The sequence below is a fragment of the Hibiscus syriacus genome, unplaced genomic scaffold (assembly GCF_006381635.1).
Source record: "Hibiscus syriacus cultivar Baekdansim isolate YM2019G1 unplaced genomic scaffold, ASM638163v2 tig00109983_pilon, whole genome shotgun sequence".
NCBI classification, from domain to species: Eukaryota; Viridiplantae; Streptophyta; class Magnoliopsida; order Malvales; family Malvaceae; genus Hibiscus; species Hibiscus syriacus.
This window is the reverse complement of record NW_024062549.1, coordinates 711,921-723,906: the sequence shown is the minus strand read 5'-3', so window position 1 is coordinate 723,906 and position 11,986 is coordinate 711,921. Positions and strand designations below refer to the sequence as shown.

The 11,986-nt window shown below is 31.3% G+C and overlaps 1 protein-coding gene across 1 annotated transcript; it reads right to left on the bottom strand.

The window, feature by feature from the left end:
* Positions 1-2,636: 2,636 nt before the first annotated feature.
* Positions 2,637-3,317, bottom strand: LOC120211765 (transcription repressor OFP15-like). The gene has a single exon (XM_039210245.1). It carries the CDS (start codon positions 3,315-3,317, stop codon positions 2,637-2,639), a length of 681 nt encoding a protein of 226 aa, XP_039066176.1.
* Between the last annotated feature and the right edge of the window lie 8,669 nt (positions 3,318-11,986).

The following is an 11,986-nucleotide window of genomic DNA, read 5'->3' as shown; positions in this document are numbered from 1 at the left end:
CAATATGACTTTCGAAAGCTATTTGAGATGAAGTTCCAACCATATTTCTTGATGACCCGGGCACATTAGATATTTTTCACACCTCAACAAATAAATCAATAATTGGAATATTTGTTGAGTTATGCAATTCAATCATAGTTGTAATATCATCATATTCTTCAAGTGGTATTGCAGCATACCTGACTGGATTTGGACATACCATAAACTTGTACCTCAAACCATCAACTGTAGCTCGGATTTTCCTTTCTATTATCTCCTTTATTTCTACAAATGTGATGTCCCTTTTAAACATCATATTTATAGGTCCTTCAGACTGAAAATAACTCCGACCCCAATTTCCATAATTTGTCCATTATAATGGACAATCATGAAAAATTTGTTGCTAATTTTTTACATATACAAATATAGATATGCATAATAAATAAAAAATAAAGTACATAAATAAAACAATTTGTGACATATTAGATTAAAATTATATTGGATTAAAGTTATTATTATTATTAAAATTAAAATAATTGTTTTTAATTTTTTTACTACAAATGCTAAATCAATATTATTTTAACATTTTTACTAGAAATACTAAATCAAATGTTGATCAAAGTATGCTAATCATTTGTAAGGTAAAAATTAAATTTATTAAACCTTGCAAAAAAAATGTAAATATATTAACAATATTTTATCAATTAAAATAAGAATGTTATATCTTTATTTTGAATATATTATAACTACTTATGACTAAATTATAATAATGATTAAATTAATTAAAAAATAATTAATTATAATAAATATTATTGAAGTTATTATTTTCATCATTATAATAAATATTATTTTTTGTAATTATAATTATATTTTTTAACATTTCTACTACAAATGCTAAATTAATATATTGATCTAATTATCTTAACATTTCTACTATAAATACTAAATCAATAATGTTAAAATAAATCGTTAAATACTTTAAATAAAAAAATTTGACACTTACTTAAGAGTTTCTTCCGACAAGTTGATATTATAAAAAACATTTTCGAATTTCTTGCTCATTTCTTTTTTACCAGCAACGACTTATTAAAATTAATATTTTAATATTAAATAATACGAGATAAAATAGATATATTTTATTCGAATAATACTTCAAATAAAATTTTATTCGAATAATACTTAAAATAAAGTCTTATTCGAATAATACTTACATATTAAATATTGAAAGAAAATTTCGTTCAAAATTTTCTCTAATATTCTTCCCGGATGCTCACTCTTTCAATTGTTCTCCCCTCTCCTCACCTCTGCTGTGATCCCCAATTCTCAACCAAAACACCTCATTTTATACCATCCCGGGATATTAATGGTGCTCACTTGTTTCCCGTTCAACCACCAACCTACCCGAGTTATTAATAGACAATTACTAAAGCCATTATTACTTATTTGTTTCCTAGTCTGAGGCAACCTACATGTTTCTGCATGACCTAAAGACGTCGTGCACTCTTGGAGTCTTATCCATTAGCATGAAGATGTCGTGCACTCCTAGAGTTTTAACCATTCGCCTGAAGACGTCGTGCACTCCTAGAATCTATACGTTTGGCCTGAAGATACTATGCAATCATAGAGTCTTTGTGTTGTTACTGTAGATTTCACCACAGATGGAGAAATAATTCCTGATGTGTCTTATCTCTGAAATTTTTTTCCACAACAATATCTCGATAATTTGACCGACTAACATTAGTTTAAAGATTATCGTAAATATCATAAAAATATTCACATGGAAATCAGGAGCAGAGTGACGTTGAAGCAAGCTTTGGGGAATTTTCATTTTATTAAATTATTTTATTAAATAAATAAATCAGATCGATTTGATCGTATATTTAAAAACTTGTCTCATGTGTGGTGAAATAATTATTATTTCCTTTTTAAACCAAAATTTAACAAAAAAAAAATTAAAAAGAAAAGCTTTGCATGGAAATAGGGCAGTAAATGAGAATCGAAAATCAAAAATTATTTGAGTTTGATTCGTTAAAGTTCAATAAATAGTTAATTTAAATAGATTGTACTTTCAGTTGAAATAAATTATTTGATACTACACTCGAAAAATTCACGAGTAACTCGAAAAAATAATATATTAAATTTTTTTTTAAAAAAAATTAAATTATTAATTATATTAATATTTATATATTAATATTTTTTTAAAATACAATATAAAGTTTTCTTTTAGGTTCAAATTCGAGCTTCAACTTAGTTAAGTATAAATTTTCTTTCATTTCTAGTTTTTTTTAACTTCAATTTATGTTTTCGAGTTCGAGTCGAACTTTAAAATTTTAGGCTCACAAACTTTCGAATTGCTTCGAACTTTAGTTAAAATTTTTCAAATTAAATCGAGCTCAATAATACTCAAACTCTACTCCACTCCACTCCACTCCACTCCACTCGGCACTGTGTAAATTTCCGACTAGCACTGTCAAACTTTTTTCATTAATTGCCGAAGACAGTGCAACATGTTGATATGTGCAAACGTCTAAGTCGTGTTTGGCGACCCAGAAAGTAAAAAGAAAAGATTGAGCAAAGAATCAGAAAGAAAAAAGTTCATTACCATTTCAGAAAACCAGTGGATATATACACAACAATATCTCCATTTGAATCAAAGTTCAAACACCGTGTGATAAAGATGAAGAAGACACATCATCTTTATTATCTTCAGTGATCTCTTTCTGATCTGATAACGAAGATACACAAGGCGTTGTAGCTGAAGAATTAGATGATGATGAACACGAAGAGGAAGACGATGACGCTGAAGTGTAGAAAGATAAAGGAGACTGGGAACGAACACAATTATTATCAGTGGAATAACTAATCAAGGTGAGTTCCACAAGCAAATCAACGAAGGCAGCAACGATGTAGCCATGGCTGTCTTTTGCATTTGCTTTCAAATACCAACACAAAAGCTCATCTAGATTTTCCCAATCCTTCAACCCCTGAGCTTCCACTATTTCTCCCATGGAGTTCCTGAAATCGGCAAAGGGATCACGAGACTCCATGGACATCACCACGCTCTTTCTGAAAGGTGCAATATCATTATCATCACTGGTCGTCTTCGCTTCTTCGAGGATTGAACTGGTCTCTCCCGGATCGAAAAACAGCCTCTCCGACCTTACTAAACCTTGAATCACGGTCTCAACTGGATCATCCACAGGCTCAAATGGTGTTTCATCAGCTCTGAAAGAAAGGGTTCTTGTCTGCTGACAGGGAGGCCATGGCCATGAGGTCGACCTTGCTTGTATGCTGTTGTTCTTGAAGAGAAAAGGGAGCTTCATCTTCTTCTTCCCCATGGGGTTATGATGAATGTTACATTAGATGTGAAATACTCAAAATTTTTGCAAATATTATGTAAATTCTGGGCATTAATGGGTGAGTCAAACTCGGACTGAGAAGGAGTAATAGTGTAGAATTGAATCAAAGTTGCAGAAGTTGAAAGGTAGATACTGCAAGGAAGAAAGATTATGACAGGAGATTGGTGGAGTTCTCTGATAAATTTATTAAAGTTCAGCTTTAAAATTTATTATCGCTTCAGCTCAACTTATTAATTACCCATCTGTAAATTAATGTCGTGCATCGAGTACGTAATCACAATTAACATTTATAATTTATAAATCAAGTCTTTTATTAGGTTAAATAAATACGTTTTTGTTACTATTTTTTAGAAGTTAAATGGGATTTTCTTTTTTATAAAACTCGATCCTTGGTTTTCGTTGAGGTGTAGAGATGATAATGGAAGAAGGGCTTCCTGGATCATATAGAGTCGTGAGAAAAATAATTTTTTCATATAAGACATCCATCATATTATTTTCTGAATTAAGACTTCTTATTGGTATGAAGATGTCATATACTTTTGGAGCCTTCTCAATTTGCTTGAAGATGCTATGTAGTGGTGGGGTCTTCTTCATTTAATTTATTACGTCATGCAGTAGTGGAGTCTTTATATTTAACTTGAAGACGCGTGGAGCACCTGACATCTTTAGGTTAGTACTGTTCAATTCACTCTAGATATGGAAATAATCTCGGGAGGGATTATATTGGGAATAAAAAAAACCCCACTTACATTATCTCATCCATTTTGCCATGGATGAATAGGTGGAAAAATTTATTATGTAATATTATGTGATTTTTTAACTCATTTAGGCTGTTAGAGAAATTAGTTTTTTTAAAATAAAGTATTTCTTATATTGATAATAAGAAGACAAATGTAATGTATGATGTATTTGGAAAAATGTTTGGAAGATACGATATCTTTTTCTAAATTATATATAATCGGAATGTTAAATTTAGTAGAGTAGCAAATCAGAAGATGTAGTGTTTCTCAAATGTCTTTCCAAAAATACTAGATAGTCTGCATATCTTCTTATCCTGTGACAGATCTAGAAATATTTTTTTAGGGTAGGCACATATGTATTGATTGTTATATTTTGACAAAAATTATAATTGATAATTAAGTTGGATTTTATTTTAATTATTTTAGGCAAAAATTCTCATGGAATAAAAATTCTTGGTGGTCAAGTATTTGACTCTATAAATGAAGAAAATATCTTAACCTAATGTGTGAGAGACTCATTCTGGAGTGGTGTAATCCTTTTTGAGATCTCTGAAACTTTTGGGATATATGTTGCAAAGATAGTTTTGTAGGGATTGATAGAGTTTTTGAGATATACTAGGTTTTGGTATCCATACCAAGTTTTGGGATACATGCGATATCGTGTATTTGTAATCGTCGTGTTCTCTTTATCTACAATGGATTATTACTAATCTCACACAGGAAGATAGGCAAGGCCGAACCACGTTGAATGTCATCTCTTGTGTATATATTATTTTATGTTGATATCACTTTGGTTATTTTTTCGCTTACAAATTCTAATAAGTGGTATCAGAGCTATGATTCGGACTGTGAAATATTGAAGGAATTTGTTGATGTGATTTTGTTAGCGATTTTGGAAACATGCAAGATGAATTTACTGCAATGAGTTTTCAGTTGCAGGGAAGTAATTCTCGATTGATCTAGTGATACTTCAATGAATATTACGTAAGAATTGAACTTATTGAAGACTTGACAACGATGCGTCAACATATATGCGACTTACGTAAAATTGAAGTTGTTGAAGACTTGAAGACCAATTTTTTGATAAAATTTGGATCGAGGGGAAAATTTGTTATATTTTGACCTAAATTATAATTAGTAATTAAATTGAATTTTATTATAATTATTTTAGGCAAGAATTCTTGGTGACCAAGTATTTGACTAATATCTTAATGTAATGTGTGAGAGAATTATTTTGGAGAGATATAATCCTTTTTGAGATCTTTGTAACTTTTGGGGTTTATGTTGCATATATAATTTTCTAGGAAATAAGAGAGTTTCTCGGATACATCAAGTTTTGATATCTATATTGAGTTTTGAGATACATGTGCTATCATGTACTTGCACTCATCGTGTTCTCTATATCTATAATAAATTATTTTTTATCTCACCGTGGATATAGACAAGGCCGAACCACGTCAAATCTCGTCTCCTGTGCATGTCTTCTTTTATGTTTATATCGCTTTGTTTATTTTTCCGCTTACAAATTCTAACATTAATACTATAAATTTTTCATATGGGGTAGTCACAAATAAAATTTTAGGGTGGACACCAAAAAAATAAATAACAAAAATGAAGAAATTTGAATTTCAGGGTAAACACATAATTGTCCTGAAGTATACATACAACCACCACCGTTCCTACTAATATTATAACAAACATTCTATCTCAAAAAATAAATTCCCTCGACATCCTAAATGATTTTTTTTCAATACATTATCCAAACTTTTTTGTTTTGTTTTACTTGTTTTAATTCCAATTCAATATATCAAATATTTGTAAAGATAGATACCAGTTCATAGCATAAAAACAATATAAAGATAAACTATAAATACTTCTGATCATTATTTGAACTGAAAGTCAAATTGAGATACTATAACCCCATCGCCGAGTATATCAGATTTTGAATATGCGACTAAAGTAAAAATATCAAAAGTCTTTTTTTAAACACTCAAATATATATTACTTAATGGTATAGTTTTCATGAGAATGGATTTGCTTGTGCTGATTGTTCTTAAAAGCTTTTTTTATTATTATTAATTTGGCCAAGTATAATCAATATCTGTTTAAAACAACTCTCAACTATATGAATTTGGATGTTCACACTCCTGGCATTCATGGTGTTCTAACTCGAGATCTCATGAAATAACAACAATTTCTTTTCCACCAAGGTTGCTTGGTTCGTGTAAAAACTTCTTAACTACACATATTTATAGTGATTCTTCTGTCAGTAGCCATCATCAAGCACGTTGAAAATGACCCTTTAGTGATTGTAATTACTATTTTTCAACTATTATTATTAATAATATTATTATAAAATATTATTATTTATTTATTTTATTACAAACCCAAACCCATCTACAAAGCCCAATACCCAAACCAAAATCCATTTACCCAACAAAACAAAAATCGGACCCAATTACAAGCCTTAGCCCAAACAACCTAACCCTAACCCTAATAGATGCTTCCAAGCTTGCGTCGCCATCGATTCCAACAAGCATATATGCCGAAGTTACCGTCCGTCGTCCGTAGGGTCGACCATCTTCACTATTCCACCATCATCATCTCAACAACACTACAAAAGGAAAATTAGGGCAAATCCAACCAAACCCCAAAAAATATGAGGCATTAAAGGGCACAAATCATCACCAACAGTGATGGTCAGAAGTCAATAGATTATGTTTTATTTTTTTATTATTACATCTATGTAAACTCGGTATAAGAAACCCAGAAATCAAAGTGTAAAAGAAGTTTTTTCCCTCACTTTAAAAAAAACCAAGCAAAAATTTAAGGTAGTTTTTTTCTTCTTCTTTTGTATATAAATTGAAGCAAATAATATATATATAAATATATATATATATATATAAGGAAATATAATAGTAAAGAAAGGGGGTAAAGAGGTTTACCTGAGGGGATATAGCTTCTCATCTAGATTTGGTCGCTAGAGATCAAAGAATCCGAAGGGTCAAATGCTACTTTATGGAGTTTAGGGTTGTTAACTGTTAGTTTTAGACTTATAGTTGTCTAAAATGAGAAATCTAGGGTAATTTTGGGGTTGGTTTAAGAACTCTGGCCACCGTGCATGATGGCCAGAACGGCGGACGGTAGCGTTGACGGTGGGGTTTTGACTCTCGTTTGAGAGACAAAAGGGAAAGTTGAGAGAGTGTTTTAGGTTTTTTTTTGAAATAGGTTAAAAATGAGAAAAAGAAGGAAATATGTTTTATAGAGGAGTTTAGGGAGGTTATTCACGTTTTAGTCTCCCTAAGATTCCTATGTTTTTGCACTTTGGTCACCTGCGAGAACCAAATTTGTTATTAACCTTTTTTATGTATGTTATGCATTATTGGTATATTTGCTTTTTAGTCCCCCTGCACTTTGGTCATGATAACTCCATAAAAAGACTATATTTTATGTCTTTTTACTTAAGTTATTGATTGTCTAAAAGCCACTGACATAACATTTTAGATGCATATAGTTGCATTTAGGACATATTTTCATGTCGTGTATAAGTTTTACCGAGGCAAATTTTATTTGATTAAACTGATGTTATTGATGAGAATGACATTTTGTTGATTTAGATAATGCAAGAAATGAATGAGAAATAATTTATTTGCTGAGACAAATTAATTTGCTAGGGCCAGTGGAACAAAAGATAACGACAGTGAGGAACAAATTTTCTTGCCAATGAGAGTTTTATCTCGAAAGTCTGACGTAGTACGAGACAAAATTATTGATGTCACATGGCCAGTTGTCTATTCTACCTCACGTACAATTATGCCCTCATCAATGAATTTGAGACCACCGCAAACTGCTATGTTATTCACAAAAAAGTTTAACTTCAAGGGTATTTAGGAAATTTCTAAGGGCACTAAACCCTAAAAATTCCCACTATATATACCCCATTATAACTCTTCATAAAATGTTCAGAATTATATAGAGAAAATACCTAGGCTTGGAAAAAGGCGACTGTGGCTTAATCTTTTCCACTGTTCCCTACTAATCCGTCCTTGGTGCCCTTCATAGCCAGGCTTTGTCGGAGCAGCAGCCATGCCCTTAAGAGAGACTAGTGCGCTAGAGCAGTCATGATGGTGTTATGATGTAACGAAAAAGCTCAGTTATGGGACTTTTTCTTCCTCTTGTGTTTTATTTCTTATCTTTTAAGGGCTTGTACTTAAAGATTGATTTTTGGGATGATATTTACCACACCATGAACTGTTTTATTTGATGTTGGATGATGCTTTGATGATACTTTATTCAATTGTTAAAGAATGATTAAGTTTGTTTATGCTAAGTGTTATTTTGTTCACTGTTTTAATATTTTGCTTTGGCACTGTAGAAGCTTTTGAGAGTTTTCCTGGTGCTAAGGTAAAAAATTCATAGTCTTTGTAAGAGCTTTTGAGATATTGCCATTTCTCTAGGAGTTGATACCTAATATCAAGAGAGTTAGGTTATATCTACGTGAACAAGGGAACTAATTCAGGATAGGGAGGTTTTAATCCGCCTTAGAGATAAGGAGAGGGTTTTATCCGACTAAAAATGGAGGACATATTCAAAAAGCATTCGATTACCGTAATGACCAATACTGACCACCAACATCGTCCATATAGCCAAGTTAGGATGCTTTCCAGAGATACTTTGTCAGAACCACACAAGGAAGCCCAATGCTCATAATGAGGTATGACATTTAGAGCTATGATATGTGACAATCCTAAATAATTTCATAAAAATGTAAACATTAACCAGAGAGAAAAATCTTTTTTGATTGATTTGAAATATCATAACAAACTGTAAATTAAACAAGATCAAACTCATTGTTTCCAAAATCCTAAATATAGGGTAACCAACTCGTGGCTCGACTCTAAATTTAAAAAAAATGTCCTCAATGGAATCACCAAGTTGTCGACTCCGTTTTTCGCCCGAGCAAGGAAAGACTGATATCGACTCGGGGGTTTTCTTTTGAAAATGATTTCGAAATGTGAAGAGTCACCACCAATCATTTAATGTTTGATTAGGACACCATGGGTTATTTTAATAAAACTTTTTATTTTTATCAAAATATCTAGTTTTAAGGTATGCAAAACTCCAGAAATCGAGTTCGGGAGTCAGTTACATGTGGGGAAGAATTATCACCCCCAAAAGCACCCAAGAATTGGTACCTAGTTGGTTACCCTATATTTAGAATCAAAAATTTTGAGTTCGATCTTTATTTAATTTGAAAATCATTACGAATGCAAAAAGTTGAAAGGGTATTTGTTTATTAAGGCCGATAGCACTCACCCCCTAGCATGAACGCGGGAGATAAACTATTGTTCATAATAATCGAATATTGCCTCATTTTTTTTAGAAAATCATGATGCGGGTTTAAAAAGGATGTCGACTTATTTCGGGAATCAGCTGTAGTCACCCCCTGAGCATACTTGCAAGAGATATAATATTAATTCCCTAATAAGTGAACATTGCCTTAGGTTTGAAAATAAAATGCAATCAATTTTTTTATTAATCCTAATTGAGCTAAGGTAAATTAAAAGCTTTTTCTAGCTTAAGGTGTAAAATTATGAATTTAAAGGACCTACAGGTATTAAACCTAAATGTAAGTCCTAATATTTACCCTATTTGATTTTTAAACCAGTTATTGAATCGAATAGCCGAAATGGTCCCTCGAGCATTTAGGTGAGGGCCAACTTGTATTTTTTTCCTAAATTAAAAAACTAGTTTGAAATCTAATATTAAAATAGAGGTTATAATATTAACCCAAATTAATTTTAAGATTCAAATTATTAAATTGGGACATCGAGCAAGAGCGAGAACCAAATTAAGAATTCTCCTAATTTAAGGACTAAATCTGAAATAAAAGTAATCTAGATGGGGACTAAAATATTAAAATCAAAATCAAAAAGGATTTAATTTAAAAGACAAATGATCTAACAAGGACTAAGTTAAAAGGGATTTAAAATTGAAGGCCAAAATAAAACAATTAATTAGTATAAAGAACTAAAATGTAATAAAATAAAAACAATAACTAGGTCAAAAATAAACCGTGACTAAACTGCATAAAATAAAATAACAGTGGCTAAAATACAAGAAAAATAAAAGTTAGTAGTTAAATAAGAAATACATAGTGATCAAAATGCAAAATTTAAAAACTATAACATCATATTCATAAATAAAATAATGAGAGAACTAATTAATGACTTAAATGGAACAAAACAAAAATAAGTGAATAATTTTAGATAAATAACAACGCAAATAGGTGACTAAATTAAAATCAGATATAAAAGAATGATAAAATTGCAATAAATTAGAAACGAAAGGTCCAGTGACCAAAATGCAAAAACACGACAAACATAGGGGAACTAGACTGAGATTTTACCAGAAAATAAATAGCATACATGAAAATGGGAAAATTATGGAATCAGTCGCTGACAATGACTATTTTGCAAAAACGCGGCAAAGTTTTGGGGACCAAAACGTAATTTCCCACAAAAATGTTTTATAAATACAACTTTTTTCTTTTTTTATATATTTTTCATTTTTTCTTTTTTAAAATCTAGAGAGGGAGTCTCTCCACTCTCTCTAGAAAATCGGTCCTCTTCGGTCGTCAGGCTCAATTCGATCGCCACGTCGCAACCGTCGTCGGTGGCCGTTGGCCACTAAAATTCACCAAGAGGTTTATCGCGACCTCCCTATCACAGATTTGGACTCGGCTTCGCACAAAATGACTTACAATGTCGTGAAAATAACCGAGACTCTTCGACTTTCTTGTGCTTCGGCATCGCCACTGACTCAGGTAAGCCCCGATCTACTCCGTTTCTTTTGTTTTTATCATTGTTTTTACTATAAAATGGTTGGTTGTTGTTTCAAATTAAAAACTCCCTTTTTTATTCGATTTCCGAAACTAAAAGCCCTTTTTCATTCCTGTTTTTTAAAGTAACACAAAAAAATGTTCCTTTTTTATGTTATTTGAAACTCACAAAAACCTATTATTATTTTTATTCAAATCTGAAAAAGCTCCGAGGCGATGTTAGTGATGCAGTTGCCAATCGCCTTGGTGATTCCACTCTCGGGATACGACTTGGTTGCGACAGGTTCAGCTTCAAATCAAGCTTGGGACTATTTCTTCGACTCATCTTTGTATTTCTCACGAATATAAATTAACCTGAATAAAACATGCATGTAAGATATAACCAAGAATGGAAGAAAAAAGAACTCAATTGAATTGTATTGAAAAAATATTGAATGTTATGAGTTTACCTTGAAGGTGAGAGAATAGGAGGTGGTGATGGGATTGAAGAAGAATGACTTAAATATATATAGGAGAAGTGGACTGAGAGAGGAGGGATTCTACTTTTATTTAAAGATTTAATTAAATTATGGTGGGGAGTGGTGGCAATGTGTAGGAGAAAAGTATGAGCAAATTGTATTGCAATCTACCAAATATATTCTACACATTTAACAATTTGACTCATTATTAGTAAAGTTAGCACCAATATTATTTGTATTTAGATAATTTTTTGAATAATTGGGGATTATAAGATAGTATATGTTTAAATTTTTATTAATATATTCAGGGTCCATTGGGGGCTGAGGGTGGCCACGTACTCACCCTGAAATACGAATTTTCTTCGGTTAGTTATATATTTCATTGATGGTTCCCACTCTAAAACCTGAATTTTCTCTGATTAAATACATATTTTACTGATGGTACCCACCTTGAAATTTTATTCGGGAATCACCTGTAGTAATCCCCTGAGCATACTTGCGGGAGATATACTATTTATTTTCTAATAAGTGAACATTGCCTTAGGTTTTAAAATAAAATGCAATCACTTTTTTTTATTAATCCTAATTGAGCTAAGGTAGATTAAAGGT

Excerpts from the sequence above, each read along its gene's own strand:
- LOC120211765 (XM_039210245.1), bottom strand. The coding sequence starts at position 3,317 with ATGGGGAAGAAGAAGATGAAGCTCCCTTTTCTCTTCAAGAACAACAGC.